This window comes from Narcine bancroftii, chromosome 1, assembly GCF_036971445.1.
Source record: "Narcine bancroftii isolate sNarBan1 chromosome 1, sNarBan1.hap1, whole genome shotgun sequence".
In the NCBI taxonomy this organism is placed as follows: domain Eukaryota; kingdom Metazoa; phylum Chordata; class Chondrichthyes; order Torpediniformes; family Narcinidae; genus Narcine; species Narcine bancroftii.
In genome coordinates this window covers 255,744,674-255,764,236 of record NC_091469.1, presented here as the reverse complement: position 1 = coordinate 255,764,236, position 19,563 = coordinate 255,744,674, and the positions used below count along the sequence as shown (strand labels likewise).

The 19,563-nt window shown below is 37.2% G+C and overlaps 1 protein-coding gene across 8 annotated transcripts in view; it reads right to left on the bottom strand.

Annotated features, from left to right (window-relative positions):
• The window catches only part of LOC138741621 (PHD finger protein 21A-like), a 357,755-nt gene extending 341,853 nt beyond the window's left edge, over positions 1 to 15,902 (bottom strand). For 2 of the 8 annotated variants that reach the window (XM_069895976.1, XM_069895988.1), the window contains exons 1-3: positions 14,917 to 15,896; positions 14,376 to 14,408; positions 13,944 to 14,009 (exon numbers count right to left, since the gene is read on the bottom strand). In XM_069895976.1, coding sequence (XP_069752077.1) covers positions 13,944 to 14,009; positions 14,376 to 14,408; positions 14,917 to 14,970 — 153 coding nt within the window. In that variant the 5' untranslated portion in view covers positions 14,971 to 15,896. Of the gene's footprint in view, positions 1 to 13,943; positions 14,010 to 14,375; positions 14,409 to 14,916 lie in introns of those variants that run through there. The other 6 variants (XM_069895984.1, XM_069895999.1, XM_069896006.1 and 3 more) reach the window with 6 other exon arrangements.
• Between the last annotated feature and the right edge of the window lie 3,661 nt (positions 15,903 to 19,563).

Below are 19,563 nucleotides of genomic sequence, written 5' to 3'. Positions count from 1 at the left end.
CTTCCCTTCCACTAATAAAGCAAGCAATTATCAATTCACTAGCAGCAACCCTAATTTCACAAAGTAGTACATGGATCAGTTTACAATTTCAACAAAGAAATAGCACAACTCACCATCCAGATTGGCATGAAAGTAGCCACTTGGTAACAGAAGCTACCTGGTACACTTTCCATACAACTGTTTGAATGTTAAAAAATCTCCAGTTCCATGTATTTCATATTCAAATCCACACTATGCAAAATTTACAGAATATTCACTTCTCTTCAAACATCAAAAATTAAAATCCAGAATTACTATAGTCCTTTTGCACAAATTATTTCTTACATTCAAAATCAATAGCAGGCCAAAATATTGAAGTAGCATCAAAAGCTGGGGCATCCCAGCATGAGACAGTTTTTGCACGTTTACCTTTCTTCCAACATATTCAACAAGGACATTACATGATATTTGGGCTTGGCCTGGTTAACAGCTCCTAATGTTTTTTTTTTCTATTTATAATGTGGGGATTCAGTAAATCCTTCATTATATTTATTGACCCATGATTTATATGTACTAATTGTGAACATTTTCAACTTGTAAAATATTATTCCAATCACAAATCTGCAAATGGTTTGGGTCAGTTAAGTAGTGAGGAGAATATAGTGACTGGGCAGAAATAAGGATTTGAGCTACAGGATGAACTACGATTTTCTTGAATGGTGCAGCACATTTGAGGGGCCGAATTGGATACTCCTGTTTCCATTTCTGACAGAAGTGTTAAAAGTCATCTTGTACAAAAATAGGTAAACTTCTTCCCATTACATAAACAAAGTCCCATGACAAAAAAAGGAGTAAATACAATGCTAATTCTGAAATAATTTTAAAAATACACAAAGTTTGCCAATAGTAATTTTGCCTTTTGTTGTAATACCCAATAATTGAAATTAAGCAATTTAAATTATACAGAAGATTCAGAGCGACTCCTCTCCCCCAATCAATACTCAGCTTTTCTCTCCTACCCTCCTGTGCATGTCTACCCATGGTCTCTTGTCTGTTGGCCTCTGTTCCTCCTCGGCCCCTTCTTCCCACTTCCCCCACTTTTTTTTTTAAATATAGATATTTGCCTGCTTTTTGCTTGTGATGAAGGACTCAAGCCCAAAATATTGATTGTACATCTTTGTCTAGTTGAGATGCTGCAGGAACTGCTGAGTTTCTCCAGCACTTGTGTATTACCAACAATCACAGCATTTGCAGACTCTTATTTCACTTATTTCCATCAATGACGAGATAAATTTTCCTTTAATATAAAGATTTGATGCAACCTCAGAAGTACATGGGGAGCAAGCACATAAAAATACTAACAACTCCAAGCCAGATTGTATCCAGAGTTAGATATACATGATCATTCCTCATCAACATTGAGACAAAGATTTAAACTCCCTATGCTAATAGTACCAAGGAAACATCCTTTGCCACAGTGACTCTAGAGGTCTCTTGCCTTAATATTACGTTGTGTGAGTAAAGCATGACAAATGCTGTCCTTACTAGCAACATCTCTGAAGGAATAAAAGCATAAGCAAGTTTCTCACAAGCAAGTGGCTTTCAACAATGACTCATGCAGAGGAGTCACGTGATGGAGTAGTGGCCGGTCGGGAAAATCAGCCCTCTCAGAAAAATAGGAAAAAAGTTAGGAAAAAGCAAAGCATAACAAAAATAATATAAGAAATAGAAGATAAAGATACAGAGAAGAGAAAGAAGATGGCTTCCAAGGAGAAAGTAAAAACAACTGGAAAAAAAGTAGAAAAGTCACCGGAGAAAGAAGAAGGCCTTACCTACACGAAGGAACAGGACGCTGTGGTGGCGAGGAGCGCCCAACCCTCGAGGTCAGTGCCTGCCCTGCAGAGTCAAGACCCACCAGCCGGTGGACTACAAAAATGGCTCTCGGAACCAGAAAAAAGTGCACAACTGCGCATGCGCAGTGCGCAATCAAAGGAGAAAGAGGACACCGGCGGGAGGGGGGGCTCAGCAGAGGAGCAGGCTGTCACAGAGCGAACAGCTGAGGGACACCCAACACCAGGGCGCTCAGCTGGAGAACAAGGAAGGCAGCAGAAGAGGGAGCGATGAAACAGACGAGGGAAATAGACAGAGGTTTGACCGACAAGAAGATCAACATCAGGAAGCACAACAGACGAGCAGCCCAGGATGGGAGGACCAGCAACAAGAGGCCCAGCAACAAGAAGCCCGACAAAGAGATTCAAGCAGCTCATCGGGAAAAACAGAAGAGACACAAAGAAGAGAAGACACAAACATAGAAGAAGAGGAAGAAGACCAAGAGCTTCACAGAGAAATAGAAGGTAAAACTGTTGGACAAAGAGAAATAAAAGGTAAAACTGATGAACAGAATATAAAGTCTTCTTTGAAGAACAAATGAGATCACTAAAAGAATGATTATTAGAGATTAATGCAATTAAAAGGAAAATGAAAAGAACAGAAGATAAAATGCAAAGGTTAGAACTGGTAATGACAGAAATAGGGAAAAGAGTAGAGAATGTGGAAGAGCGGGAAACGGCTGTAGAAATGCAAGTAAATGACTTGAGAAAAATTGGAAGAAAGTGACAATTAAAGAGACACAAGAGTTGTTATCTCAGAAAATTGATATGTTGGAAAATTATAGTGGGCGAAACAACATAAAGATAGTGGGCCTGAAGGAGGGTGAAGAAGGCACAGAGATGAAGGAATTTATAAAAGGATGGATCCCGAAGGTCCTGGGAATGACAGAAATGCAGGAAGAAATAGAAATAAGGGGAACACAGAGCATTCGTTCTGAAACCACAGGCACATCAAAAACCAAGATCCATCTTAGTAAAATTTTTGAGATACACAACAAAATATACTGGAATGGGCAAGGAATAAAGTTAGAGAAGATAATAAACCATTGGAATACAAGGGTCCATATAACCATATACAGCAGAGGAAGGGGTTTAATACCGCAAAATCGATTTTATGGAAAAAAGGTTACAAATTCATGTTAAGACATCCAGCCGTGCTTAAAATATTTAAACCCGGGGAGCAAAACAGACTGTCCTCGGATCCAGAGAAAGTGCAAGAATTCACAGAACGTTTGCAGGACAAAAGAGATGTAACAAGAATGAAGAATGGCGATACAGTATATATAAAGATGTAAAAACAATGTATATGTAAAGAACTAAAGAGAGAAAAGTGAAGGGAAGGAAGGGAGTAAGGGGGGAAAAAAAGAGAGAGCTTTGTTATACATGTTAAAAAAAAGTGTTTTCTGGAGAGGGGGCATAACTGTCACTGCAAAAACAGTTGATGCTGCAAGCATGATTGCAATCCAAATGGAAAGGGGAGCGGTGGTTGCCCGGCAAGGGATATGAGGCAACTCAGGCAGGGGGAGAACTTTTGGGGTTAAGGTATTAGTGAATGTGGGTACTGTGGGGTTACTTTATGTCTTAAATGTGTTGTCATACATTAAGTGTAATAAGAGAAAACTAAGAGATGAAAATGGGGAAAAGGGGGATGGAGGTGGCAAAGAGGTGGAAAAGAGGTGCATGCAAGATACAAGATGACCATGTTGAACTAAAGGACTATAAACATTAATGGAATACATAACCAAATTAAAAGGAAGAAGCTACTAAATTTATTGGAGGAGAAAAAATAGATATAGCATTTGTGCAGGAAACACATTTAACTGAAGCAGAACATAAACTAAAGAGAGACTGGGTAGGACACGTAATGGCAGCATCCGATAATTCAAAAACCAGAGGTGTAGCCATACTAGTTAATAAAAATGTACCATTCAAAATAGAGGAAATAATAGATCCGGCAGGGAGGTATGCAATGATAAAGTGTCAGATATACTCAGAATTTTGGAATTTGTTCAATATATATGCACCTAACGAGGAGGATCAAAAGTTTATGCAGGATATTTTTTTTGAATATTGCAGACACACAAGGAAATATATTGATAGGAGGGAATTTAATTTGGACCCAATGTGGGATAAAACTGGACAAAAGACAAGCAAAAAGAATAAAGTAGCCAAATTTATGGTTAAATCAATGCAGGAAATGAAACTTATGGATATATGGAGGAGGCAACACCCAAGAGAGAAGGAATTTTCATATTATTCAAGTAGGCACAAAACTTACTCAAGGATTGATATGTTTTTGTTGTCAGTCCATATTCAAGGGAGAGTTAGGAAAACTGAGTATAAAGCTAGACTATGATCAGATCATTCACACCTATTATTAGCAATAGAACTGGAGGACATCCCACCAAGAACATATAGATGGAGGTTGAACTCCATGCTACTTAAAAGACAGGAATTTAGGGAGTTTATTGAATGCCAAATTAAAACATATTTTGAAATAAACACAGGATTAGTGAAAGACAAATTTATATTATGGGACACAATGAAAGCCTTCATTAGAGGGCAGATAATAAGTTATGTGACTAAGATGAAAAAGAATTACAATCGGAAAATAGAGCAGTTGGAAAGGGAGATGGTAAGTACAGAAAAGGAATTAGTAAAAAGGATGATTATAACGAAAAGGAGAGAATTGGTGGACAAAAAAAAATTAAATAGGAAACATTACAAACCTACAAGGTGGAGAAGAACATAATGAAAACAAAGCAAAAATATTATGAACTGGAAGAAAAAACACAAAATATTAGCCTGGCAACTTAAAACAGAACAAGCTAAAAGAACGATACTGGCATCAAGGAAAATGGACAAACAAATTAGATATAACCCAACAGAGATTAATGAAAATTTTAAGGAATTTTATAAACAATTGTTTCAAACTGAGAACGAGGGGAAAGACGATAAAATAGAGGATGTTTTAGCTAAAACTGAATTGCTGAAATTGCAAGGAGAGGAACAAAACAAACTAATAAAACCATTTGAAATAGAGGAAGTACAAGATATATTAAAAAAGCTACTGAACAATAAAACACCATAAAACATTTAAAGAGTTATTAATTCCTCCTCCCCTGGAAGTAATGAACCAGATAGAAGAAACACAAAACTTGCCAAATTCATGCAAGACAGCAATAATTACAGTAATACCAAAGATGGGGAAGGACCCATTAACACCAGCATCATATAGACTAATATCTCTACTTAACTCAGACTATAAAATAATAGCAAAATTATTAGCAAACAGATTGGCCGATTGTGTACCTAAAATAGTAAAACAAGATCAAACTGGATTTATTAAGAAAAAACGAACAGCAGACAATGTCTGTAAACTTATTAATCTAATCCACGCAGTTCAAGGAAATAAGAAACCAACAGTGGCTGTTGCTCTAGACGCAGAAAAAGCCTTTGACAGAGAAGAGTGGAATTACTTATTTAAAGTATGACAGAAGTTCAATCTACCAGAAAAATATATAAATTGGATTAAAGCATTGTATAATGGATCGTTGGCGAAGGCAGCAGTAAATGGATATGTATCGAGTCACTTTAAATTAAGTAGGTCAACTAGACAGGAATGTCCACTATCTCCCTCATTGTTCACCCTTGCAATAGAACCATTGGCAGAACTGATAAGAATAGAAAATAAAAGGGATAAAAGTATAAAATCAGCTTATTTGGAGATGACATCATAGTATACATAACAGAACCAGAAGTATCAGAAAAAGAATTACATAAGAAATTGAAGGAAAATGGAGAAATAGCGGGGTACAAGATCAACACAAATAAAAGTGAAGTGATGCCAATGAGTAACGCAGACTATACAGAATTTAAAAAAGAATCACCATTTAAATGGCAAGCACAAGCAATCCGATACCTAGGGATCAGGTTAGATAATAACTTAAGCCACTTGTACAAACTAAATTATCAGCCACTAATAAAGAAATTGCAGGAAGACTTAGAACATTGGAAATTACCGCTAACAATGATAAGGAGGGTAAACTGCATTAAAATGAACGCGTTCCCAAGGATACAATACTTAATTTCAAACGTTACCAATTCCTTTAACAGAAAAATTCTTTAATGAACTAAAGAGAATAATAAGGAAATTCTTGTGGAAAGGGAGGAATCCAAGGGTAGCGTTAGATAAATTAGCAGAGAGGTATAAATCAAGGTGGTTTGCAGTTACCAAACTTTAAAAATGATTATAGAGCCACACAATTAAAGTATCTATCAGATTTTTATCAGACAAGGGAAAAACCAGACTGGACTAAGATAGAGCTAGATAAAATAGGAGGGAAGGTACCGGAACATATACTTTTAAGTGGGATGAAAACCTGGTGCAATATAAAAGCTCACCAGTACTGCATCATTTACTGAATACATGGAAGAAGATCCACTTAGAAAGGAAAAAAACGAATTGCCAAATACCAAAATTACTATTGACGCAAAATCCGCTAATCCCTTTTACAATAGATAACCTTTCCTTTAGAGAATGGGAGAGAAAAGGAATTAAAAGAATAGAAAATTGTTTTTTGGGAAATAATTTATTAACATTTGAACAGTTGAAGTACAAATATGGAATAACTCATGGTACAATGTTTGCATATCACCAATTGAAAGCTTATTTAAAGGATAAATTGGGAAACAGCTTGAGATTACCTGAAGGAAGCAGCTTTGAATTTGTGATTATAGACACAATGATAATTAAAAGATTTATAACCAACGTGTACATTAAGATGCAAGGTAAAGAAAATGAAATAAACTATAAACCCAAGCAGAAGTGGGAAAAGGATCTAAACATAAAGATAAAAAATGAAGTTTGGGATAAGTTATGTTCTGGAACTATGAACTATGAAGAATACAATAAACACAAGGTTATGCATGATACACAGGGTATATATTACTCCTCAAAAATTAAAAATGGAATTCAACATTATCGGATAGATGTTTTCTCGATAAGGAGGAAATGGGAACAACATTACATGCAACTTGGACATGTATGAAAGTGAATACGTTTTGGGAAGAATTAAATGAGATACTAAATAAAATTACAAAAAATACATACCAAAAAAACCAGAGCTATTTCTTTTAAGTAGTAGAGAATTAGCCCTCAAATTGGATAAACTGCAAAAAAAAAAATCATTATGATAGCCTTAGCGATAGAAAAAAAATGTATAATGTCAACTTGGAAAATCGAAGAGAGCATGAGTATACAGCAATGGTACATGGAAATGAATAAATGTATTCCATTGGAAAAAATGACATAATTTAAAAAATAAAGTCACAATGTTTGAACAAATTTGGGAACCATACATGGAACATATCAGAGAGAACTTGCCTATGACCTCCATCCCCTAAAATGAGAATGAAAATGATAAGACAAAATGCTTAGATTCAGTGTGTAATAAATAGATGATGCATTTTTCTTGTTTATTTTCCTTTGTGTGAAGATACTGTTTTATGGTTTTATTGTATTGTACATGTTGAATATTTATGGGTTTTGGAGGGGGGTGGGTAGAAGGGAGGGAGGGAAGGGAAAAAAAAGGGAGAAAAGACCACTGTGTAAATTTAATGAGAAATGTTTGTACAGATTTTGGTTGATATGGTTCATGGTGTGAAAAATAAAAAAAAATATTAAAAAAAAACAATGACTCATGCACAAACATCCCAAGCTGCAAAAGAAATTTGATGCACACCTACAAGTTTATCAGATCAGGTGACCAAAAGGTGGTGGTCAGAAACATCCCGAAAGCCTAAAGGACAGAATCAGACTCAGATTTTAGGATGGAATTTCAGGCCTTGGATTCAGATCTTACAGGTGAAGGCATGGGTGCCAAAGAGTGATACAAGTAAGGGACACACAAGGACAATATGGGATGCAAACAGTGGTGAATTTACATCTCATATTCACATTTAGCAAAAATCCAATTATTTTGAGACTTGATTAAGTTTATATTTAATTTTGATCATGTTTTAATAGATATTTTTACAGTAGGTTTCTTGCAAACAGTTGTACGCCACCCAATTTTTGTTTCTAAACGATTGTGTAAGAAAAATATTTTGGCACGGTACAATTTAATGTTAACTTGGAAGCTATCTTTTTTGGATCTTTAAAGGGGCAGAGTCCCCATTTCAGGCATTGTCAGCACATAAAAGTGCTACAAAAGAATTTTTAGACAACATTCCAAAATCAAAAGAAACAAGAGTACAACTTGAAAGTCTACTGCAAATGGCTTTGAGCCTATGTGGTTTAAAGGATTGGTTAAAAGCATTTCTTGTACATCACATAACCAAGTGTTAAAATTTGTACAATAGATTCCAGTAACATTGACTGGAAACGATTTTCAAAAAATATGCAAAGCTATCATAGTCATCATGGACATTATGTGTCACATAGTATATTCATGATCAGAAATTTTTTGCAACAAAAAAAAAAAGACAATTTGGACAGATCATATTCTTTATAAGAGTTGAAACTTACAAAACTACAAACTAATCCCATTGTGCAAAGATTAATAACTGCTTCAATGACTTTACACAAATCTTGTCCATCAGATTATCTTGCAATAATATGCTGTGCAGAGGTAGACATTTAAATCAATGTAGTTGATACTGGAATTCATAAAATATTTCAGCAAGAATATATTCCTAAATATCCACATGAAGAGCTCTGATTAATCTCTTGTCTTTATAGCTGCCACAAAGTACCTTAAAGAATGTGGAATGGTACAAGCAGAAGAGACAATAAATCATTATTAGAATTTGTAAGTGAAATTTATAGTGCAAAAAAAAACTATATTCATGTAAATTTTTTTGTCCCCTTTGTACTATTAGCCAAGGTGCTAAAAGTGTAATGAAGCAACTTAAGAGTGGAGCAGCCTATGCACAGAGATGAAGACGGGCCCACAAAATGGCTGACAACACAGCGACCACACAGACCTGGGGGCGACTCTAGCCATCGTCCCAGGTGATCTCCCCCCACAGTGGGGAACTGCGGTGGGAACGCTGGCTAATCCTAGGCCAGTGCTCCAATGATGCAGGGCCCTGACGTCAGCACCTAGTGCCCATATAAACTTGAAGGTTAATGCAATAAACCAGTCTAACTTCAAGGCTTTGGTGTGCATGTTGTTGTTCTCCTCGCCCACCTAGCATGTACACTATAAGAGTTTAATTTCTGTTGATAAAAGTAATTTTTACAGCTTGACCAAGTAACATACCAAATCAACCCATCATTGACTTAGGCCCTGTTTTTGACTATTGCCACAGATGGAATACCTACTTGCAATCCTAAATAATGGAAAAAGAGGTTTCAAATGTCTTCCAAAACTACAAACTCTATCACTGGCAATCAGCCAACAACATGATCATTTAATTTGCAGGAACAGAGCCACAGACGCTTTGGATTCTGATTTGTGTATCCCCTAACGTATGGTTCCATTTGCACAAAGTTCTTTCATTGGTTTTTCCAGTTTAGTTCGGCAGTTTACAATTGTTTATTTTCAAAAAAAAAAAAGCGCCGTCGCCCTCTTTATGGATGATATCAGGGTCCAGTCAACATCAGCAACTTTATATACTGTACATGTATAGAGGAATCATTTTTTTTAAATTTTGTATCTGGTCTGGGAGTCACTGGCACATACCCAAGTAACTACAAAAGCAAACTCGGCCCAATCATGCCATCATTGATAAGCATCTGATCCATGCCTCAAATTCCAGAGTTGCCAAAGTCGACTTGCTGCAAAAGGCATCCTGCATGAAAATTACAAAGCCCTATGCAACAGTGCAGCTTTGCAAATTTTATGGGCAGAATTAGTTTGGCCTGCCCACACAACTGCTGAAAATATCCTTGAAACCATGAAAAGCTACACTCTGACATTTAACCAACTGTCAAAACTTGGAATGAGCCTGACATGAAAAACATTTAAGCACAATTAATTGGTTAAAAAATATTATTACCTTTTACTTACTTCAATATTTTGAATACCCAGAGGAATGGATAAACTGTTCCTACATCAGGTTCAAGTGGTCGATTCACCAGCATAACTACAAGAGAATTGCAGTAAACTCACCCTCCTCTGCTGGCCTCCAAAAATTCAATGCCATAAAAATAACCAGCAAAAGATGGCAAGAAAGTCAAGAGCATCTGCTTTCACATAATTCTAAACTCAGTTGCCTTTATGTTGGCAACCACCATTGTGAAATCCCCTGCATTTTGTGGCAAGTATCAATTTTCAACACCAAGATGCAAGTGAACTATAGTGAAATACAAAATTCTCAATTTGGAATTCCCAGTTATTCATGCAATTTAGAACACCCAAAATGGCCTTTTTAAAAACTTTCCCACACCTTATTCTTGAAGCCACTAACTCGTGTGTTATATTAATTTTGATTATTAGTTATTCCAATGCAAACATCCACTCAAATAAGACAAAATTGGCTAGTAAAACAGCAAATTTAAGACTCGTGCACAAATCTTTGTTCAGATTTTGATGTAGATTTCCATATCATACCCCACCTCAGAACTTCAGTGGAGATGAATAGTGCAGAAGCAGTTTGTGGGAAATCCTCAACATATACAATGGGAGGACAAAGGATCTCTTATGTCCCATGCTGAATTACAAACACAATGCTTGGAGATTATAAGGGTTCAAAGAAGAAAGCTTTTTTTTAAAAAAAACTACCACCTCCTGGAAGTGCTTGACAAAATGAAAAATGAAACAGAGTTAATGTTTTAGGTTTTGCTGATCCTTTAGCATCAGTGAAGCTGCAACCTGATATATTATCCATTTCAATTTCCACAGCTGCAGCCTGACCTGTTGAGTGTTTCTAACATTTTCGGTTTTATTTCAGATTTGCACCATCTGGAGTTTCTTGATTTTCACATTTATAACACTTTGCTTTAGTTAATTAATTTAAACATTTTGGATTATTTTATTTAAAAAGGATGATTTTTTTTTAAGTTTAACTATTTTAATAGTGTTAAAACATTCTGAATGTTGTGTCTTCCAATATGTTGAAAAGATTGAGCCCAAAAATGCCAAAGCTACAACATTGGTTTGCCACCTCAAAATTTCTAGCAAGGTTCCTTGTTGTGTGTCACACATATCAATTGATTATGATCTTGATCAAGTAATTTTAGGGGCATGGACAATTTTGGTGTACCATTAAAATCTAAATCATTATTTTATCAAATGGGAAATTGAAAGTAAATAAAATAAGTGAATTAGAATCTTAAAGAGATTGCTTATCTATGCATTCCACCAATCCCATTTCAAATATTTTTGTATATATTCAATTTAATCAAAATTGTTCAAGATACTACCCATTTAACTTCTCAGTTGAAACAATGCTTTCACCCTCAACTGTGCAAGCTTTGTTTTACAAATCTATTTTTAACAATGCTACTGATGTAATTAAAGGAAGACAGATTAAAGAATGAAGTACACATAATTGAGCAATCTGAAAAACATCTTGTACAATAAAGTTTAGCACTGAATACAACATTTCTAATATACCATCTTTGGTATTTACAGAGAAATTCCAGTACACATTTAATGAAAATGTACAGTACGTTTCCCCTTATCCAAAGTTCCATTAACCGAAATGATCCATTGACAGAACTTTTTTGTGGCGCTGACATGACGTCTCAAGTTGAAAAAAATTTATCACCCAACTTGCCCTTGCGGGGCTCTGACGCCACTGGCACCATTTTGATAAAAAAGGAGCTTTCGTGTACAGTACAGAGATATAGTTAAAAATTGAGAATTTCGAGTGTTTGGTGCTGCATTGATCTTATTTTGTAAGCAGAGATCAAGTTGTTTTTTTGGTACTTCATTATTTAAACATTTCATCCTCGAAAAGTCTGCCGTTGTTTTTTGTTGTTGTTTAACTGCTGTTTCAGGTCATGCTCATGCTACTGAGCTGCTTAAAGCCATTGTTCCGTTAATCAAAAAAACTAAATAACCAAAAACCCAAGCTTTTTGAATATGGAGAAAACAATGCATTTCTCATTTTCTTCTCAAACCACATGCCCTCTAACAGCAATCTACCAAGACTACTCTCTTTCATTATTGAATTGGCTGAGGACATAAAAGTTTCTCCAAATTTGCCTTCACTTCTGAATAACTACATCACCACCATACCTCACTCCAAAGTCCTCCTGCTGCATTCAGAATCTTAATATAGTTAAAACATTTCCTCATCGTACAACAAAAAACTCCTGCACCACTATGCTAGAGACTTTACAATAGGAGTTATTGTAATCTCCACATTATTAATACCTTGCTAACAACCTACTGCTACTATTCACCAATTCAACAGAATTGAGAACCAATCAAAGGTGGAAATTGCAAATATTGGTTTCCATTTATTGGTTATCAATCTTGCTAAGTTCAGCTAAAATTTTGTAAGTCACATTCAGAAACAAAGCTTAGTATCTATACAGAAATTGCAGCATTGAATCAAAAAGCCCAATCTGAGACAGCCCCATACACCACAACTGGCCAGCAGGTGGTAGATTTGCAGAACACAAGCTACACATTTCAGCAGCCAAAGTATATCCACCAAATTGTCCAGATACATTCATGTAACAGAGGTAACTCAAGCACAGCATCCTCAAAGGATGAAAATGTTGTTGTTTGGAGTTTCCATTTTTCCCATCAACACATCCTTCATTCAGTAGAGAGGAAAATATAAAATAAACCTAACTGAACAGAACTCAAGAAATGGTTCTAAAAAAGGGAGGCTGCAGTTAAAACAAACACTAGATGGTTGCAACAATTTTTAGCATCAACTCAAGAGCAAGAGATTTAAAAGACAAAACTTTTACAAAAATCTGCAAGCAAATTCATCTGGATCCTTGTTATGCTGTGAAATATCTCAAGTCCCATACAGAAAAATCAGCACGATTTAACATTTAGCTTCATAAAGAGGAATTAAGGCAGATGTCCAAATATTTGGTCTGCGTTGGGAGTTAAAGACCTTGACGGTATTATAGTCATATACGGCAGAGTTATACATTTCACATGGACTTAATTTATAAAAGGGAGAGAAAAATACATGAATAGTGAATTAAAACCATGCCTACAGCAAATTCACAAAACACTATTTCAATGAATAGCTCTTAAGAACTATTAATTCAACTTACCAAATATTTCAGCTTTTAAAAACAAAATCTATAAAAATAGCAAGCCAAACCCAGTCATTTTCTTGTATTTATGCATACATGGTTACAAAGACAGCATCGTTTGATCGTGGTTGAAGGCCAACTTTAGAAATAAAAATCAGATAAAGGCTTTATAAATACGAGAATTAAAAAGTAGTTAAGAATGCTACATTAGAAGTACAGAACATCAATAGTCCTGAGAATGGAGCCTCAATGTCTTTTTGTACATCTTTTTTGTACCACCTTAAAAAGTGAAAAGCAGAACAAGACAATTACCCAGAAGTGAAGCAAAATAATGTTATAAAACTAGATGTAGAAGTATCTATGCAAAATATTACTTGCTTCTTTCGCACAGGGCAAGGGGTGCCACAAATTAAATACTGGTGTAAGGGTATACAAAACTGAATGCACAAAGAACCTTAAATCAGAAGCAAAGAAATTGGACAAGGAATAAAAGCAAAATGGCCAAATCTGAGTTAAAAAAATTAAGCTAGATTACACAAGAATGGTGGAAGTACATGATGCCAACTTTACTTTTGCAGTGTTTGCTAAAGCAATTAAAAAAGCATAAACTACTGCACAGCACAATACAAAAGCTAAAGATAAATAACAAAACAGTTATTTATCACAAGAAAAAAATGTAAAAATCCTGACCAAAACTGTTAATTCCATCACTTAGGGAAAAAAATAACAACAGGTGCAATTCAAGTTCTCTCAACCTCAGTTACTTCCTCTTATTTCCCAATCAACACTACACAACTCCAATGTATTCAGAAAACTCCATCTTCCAGAAGAGATCATCTCTGGAGCAAACAATCATTTGAAAACAGAACAGAAGCAAATCGATTATTCATTCCTCTTACTTGTTTCTCACTGAGTGTGGTTATCTTGGCTTGTAATTCATGAAGTTGCTTCTTCAAATCAGCATTCTGTGAAACAGAATTTTACAATGTAATATCACATGTCCATACTAGAACTCGTCTTGTTATCATGATAGGAAAATGAGTCATTCAACATTTTCATCTGAATACTTGAGAGGAACTTGAACAGCTATTTATTTCCAAATAAATGACTAAAACAACCTCGTTTCCTCCTCCCACCCCCCCCCCCCCCCCACACACACACTGAATTAAAAACGTCTTATATTTTGCGATCGGCTCACAGAAAAAATCCAACTAAAACTTAAGAAAAATCAAGGCACACAATGTGAAAGCATCCCAAATTGTTTTGAGATCCATATTTTAGAATCTGCCCACATTTAAGTCTATAAACAGAACCCCAAAAAAAAACTATACCTGTGGATCCTGCTTCATCTGGGCCACAAGTTTCTGTTTGGATAAAACAAACGTTAATGTTTTTGAGAAAGGAGATTGGTTTGGTAAATCCATAACTTCAGAACATGACATAGGTGCATCTACTTTCCCCGCCCCCCCCCCCTCAATCAATATGCATCTGGGAGGTCTGGACTGCTGACCATCTGGAGATCTTTCCATAAAGTTCCTCATTTAAAAATGAACTTTCGGAACATACTTTTATTAAGCACTATTGGATGTGACGTGGCTCATCATGTTTTAGATCCAAACTTATCCATAGTTAGTTCACAACTTGTGGACTATTAACTGAGTTCTCACATTCAGCTGGGAAGAAACGTTGTTTTCAATTCAATCGAGGGCAAGTTTCTCAATTACTACTTTGAAGTAAAACATTGAATTAAAGATTTGACTCCCAGTTTTGTTTCTCCTTTTGCCACTTAGGCGAGGCGCATCCTTTGCGAGGCCGTGGCTGAAATTAAAAGGCACACCAATAATCACACATGAAGACAAGAGACGAGATTACCTGATGGAACTGGATCTCCACTTTCAGAGCCTCCTGCAGAGTTTGCAACTCCATCTCCTCTAACTTCCCGCCTCACTTTCCTTCACTTTTTTCCCCCTCCTTTCCACCCCTCTAAATAAAAGGCATATAAAAAAAAAGAGCACGAAGCCCCGGCTCCCCTTTCTGCTTTAAATCCCCTGATTTCCCCCCGCACGGAAGCCACACAAAAAAAAATTTGGAGAGAGAGAGAGAAAAAAAAACAGGGCCCGAAATAATTTCAAGAGGGGGAAAGTAGATTAAAACATCGCGGTCGGCCGCATGTGTATAAATATCAACTTTATTTCCTATTGGTAAAATGTTTTCGAGCTAGGACGGAGGGAAGGGGAGGGGGAGGGGAGGGGAGGGGGGGAGAGGGAGATGAGAAAGCCCCTCCGGAGTGAAGGGAAAACAAGTTGACCCATGCGCCGGACCCGTCAGAGTGCGCCGCCGCCGAGGAGGAGCCGGAGGGGGGCGGGGAGCTGCCCGAGTCCGACCGACAGCAACTTCAAAAACATTTACCCCGCTCCTTCAATCATCGCCTCGCACTTCCAACCCCACCGAGATTCGCCCGACTCAGGACGGGGGGGGGGAGAGAGAAGGGGGGGCGGAATCCTTCGCCTTTCCAAATCCTGAGGAAAAGCAAAAATCACCTCGGTGCGAAACGGCCGGCCCGTCATTAGATTTTACATCTTCGGGGTTGCTTTAAAGACCATGCTGCTTTCCGCGGCTCTCTAGCAAAAAAAAGGGGGGCTCCAATTTCCGATTTCTTTGGGCTCCCCCCCCTCCCGCTCCAAAAAAAAGTGTGAGTGTGTGTGTGCGTGCGTGCGCGCGCGCGCTCCTCACTCACTGACTTCCTCGCCTCACGCTGAATCCCTCCCTCCACTCGTGCCCGCGCCTCGCCCGTCCCCCTGCCGGCGACCACGGGGAGGAGGCGCGAGCTGCTGCTGCTTCCTCCGCTCTCGCCTCATGCTCGCCGGCTCTCGCGCGCGCGCGCGAGGACGGGTGGCGCGAGGCGAGAGAGGGGTGCGCAGTGAACGCGAGAAGTTGGAGAGAGAGAGAGAGAACTATTTGACGGCGTGAGCGGTGGCGAATTTATTTCACTTTGCCTAAGGAACAGCGGTGCTGCGGCTCTCATTGCCTAGGGAAAGTACCCGGATGGTGCGACTCCTCACTTTCCTCCAAACTCAAATGGGATTATTTATTTAACTTTCTTTTTTTTGTGTATCACTAACTTACTTTAGCACACTCACTCAAATTTAAAACACAAGGCAATTAAACCCGGTAATAAAATCAAACAATTCATTCAACATTGTAAAATTTTCAACGTCCCTGTTCATTAAGTGTATTTTGCAAGGAAGGATTTTGGGTTGATAAACCTGTTGTTAAGTCAATCAAATGTCCAAGTTAATTTCACGAATCTTTTACATGAATGGAATCATTTTAACCTATTTGGGGGCTTTGGTCAAATGTGTTTCTTTTTTTTCAACCATTTAAACTTTATTGATCTATTCTTTGCCAAAACATTCTATTCTTCAGGGTGCAATTCAATTATTCTAATGGATAGAGTGACGATAAATAATTATTTCCAGAAGGGCAGAAGAAAATCGAACTTTGAAAGGGATGATAAATTTGGACTTGAACTTGTTTTTCTTTTCTGTAGTTTGGTACAAAATGGCGGAAGAGTACTTGAAAGTTTCAGTGGCCGGCGCTCAGATTTCACCCACATTCCAATCCCTGGATTACAGATGCATGAATCCAAGAAGAAAGACTATTGCCACCTCCTCCTCCTCCTCCTCTCACACGCACACAAAGCTGCAAGAAGGGTACCACAAGTCGAATGTAAAACCAGTACTGATTTTTATTTCGAATAACAAGTTATTTATTTCCTCCCAAGATATTCCTCCCCGTTGACGTGTAGCAATGTTCAGAGGGGTTTTTTTGTTGATGTTGCAGCTCCTGCGAGACAGAATCCGGTTTTAATTAGTCCTCCGACTCTTATTATTACAGTCGAAGTGTTGCTCCAGCAAACACAGTATGTTTGATGATCGAGATAATAATGAAATTCTGGGTATCAAGTTTGTCAGGCGGGGAAAAAAAAATCTGCAGGCACGAGCGAAGTCGACTAAAGTCCCAACATAGTATTTCTCTTTAACTCTTCCTCGCCCAGTTCCATGGAAACCTGCTCGCGCGCTGACTCTCAGGGCAGAGCCCCACTTGCAAGTCACCTCTTCATTTTGATCCATTCGTGGCAAATACTCCGCACACGGTCCCTGGCCACATTCCCAAGCAAGATTTGAATTTGTCTGTTGCAGTAACTAAATAATTGATGGAAAATAAAATGAAGGAATGCCACATTTTTTTTCAAATTCTGTCATTATAGCCAATGAAATCATTAAAAAGTAACAGTCCAGTAATTGCTTAAATTGGCCCGGATCCCGCTTACACCATTTCATTGGCCGGTGTCAATCACAAGGCTTCGAAATTGTGGCATTTTGTATGACTTTCATTGGGCAAGATCAATCACGTGGCTCTGTGTCATTTTTTTCTTCTTCTTCTTGTGAGTTTATTATTCCAATGTGTGTTGATTTGATTAACACGAACAAATGAGTTGAGGTGGGATGAAATCTGGGTGGATCAACATTAAGGTTGATAGCTTTACGGTCATTAAACAATCATTGCTCAGTCAGTTCACATTGAAAATAGTCAATAAGTACATCGAAAGCAGAATGAATCCAGAACTAAGGATGCCCTATTGTGGTTCAGTTTGTAACCATAGCCATGGGAATGCCAAATTCAATCCAAATCCAGCAGAATTTGGAGAGATCCCAACTAGGCCAAACTCAATTAACACACAATTTATCAAAAAAGCCTGAAACATGTCTCTGCACTTCACAGCTTGAGATATCTCTTATAAGATTTATTTCAACTGTACAAGTTTGCTTTGTTACATACACGACAGCAACTGTAAAGATTAGCCCAGACAGTTATATTTAAAATAATATTTTTAATTATTAATCTACACTTATATAACACCTCATCTAATTTAACTAACTTATCTAAATTTATATACAATTATCTAACAAACTTTAATTATGCGTGAATATATTGGTGTGTGTGGAATTGAGCCACTACAGCTCAATTCTTGAAAGGCAGTTTAATGTTCAGAAATTCAGTGATGACACGAGGGCTTGAAATTGAGGCGACATAAAGGCTTTAGATGGTTGAGGCACAAAGGATTAAATGGTTGGGCCATTCAGGCCTAAGTTGAATGATGAGACACGCAGGCCTTAAGGTGAAGTTAGCTGTTCCTGAAGCGGATGAAAGAGACTGGGGTGACAGAATGCTGATTACTCACGACACCCTGGTTGAGATGCTTCAGAGAAATTTCCTTTTTAGATGAGTGTCTTCTTCAGCAATTAGAATCATTTTCGGGGATCAGTAGAGTGCAAATTTTCTTCTGCAACTTTAAATCCCCATTCATGGGTCAGTAGAATTGGTCTCTCATTCCTCTGTAGGCAAAAGGAGGAAATTTGACAATTCTGTCAATAACCACACACTGAGGCCAAGAGCTGTTGATTCTTGTGATCCTTCCTTAAAATGGCCCCCCTGAGAAAAACTGTGTATTAAGTCTTAATCTGTTGGTCACATAGTCTCTGTTATAGATAGAGAATTTAGGTTAAAAAGGGCTTAAGTTAAAATGTGATGATTAATCATAAAAGGGGAAGCCAGAATAGACAGGGAGCTTACCATAAAAGTTCAGCTGGACAATGTTATAACAAACAGAGATCTTTCATGGTCACAAAGAGACATGTAGGAGCCAAAGATTGATAAAAGAGTGAAAAGCAGAATTTAATGTGTGCAGAGTTCGTAGTGTACTTGACTAACATGATAATTACAAATGCAAGTGTACTTAGAATGATTTTGCAAAAACTAACCAATTAAAACAGTGTTAAAGAGGAGGGGAAGGACAAGCAAAAAAGGTATAAAAATCAATGCACTGTATGTATCGGGGCTTGACTTGGCGAGAAGCCAGTTGAGTCCAACTCTGCAGACTTGTAAATAAAGCTTGTCGTGTCACCAACTTTAAAGAGACTCATGTGTGAGAATTTGTATTTCTGACAGTCTCTGTACCTGTGTTTTAGACACTGCCTTGCTTCTCTTCAAATGTATCCATTTAGGAAAACGATGTCTTCAAAGTTTGCTGCAAGTTTCACAGTCACTTCAAATCCTGCAGGCAGATTGTTAAATCTGTTCTCTTAAAGGGACACAGGGCTATAATATGTAAAATGATATTTATAAGTGGTATATTATTTATAAAAAAGTTTCTGATATAATTCAGCCACGTAAATCACCAGCTCCACGGTCTGCAGAAACACTACCTCGTTTTCGCTGTACACTACAATGGTTATGGTATGAACAACAAATAAACATGTCTTGACAATCCCACACAATGAAATGAACTAAAAAATGGGAGAATGTCATGGCATGAGGAAGTTTTTTGAAAAATCTATCCCTTCACAAACTCTGCTTGATTGCTTTCATTTCTGCTGATATTCCAATTAACATCCAGTTCTCCATAATAGAAGGAAATCTTATCTGGAAATCTTTCCATTTTTCTTTAGAGATTTG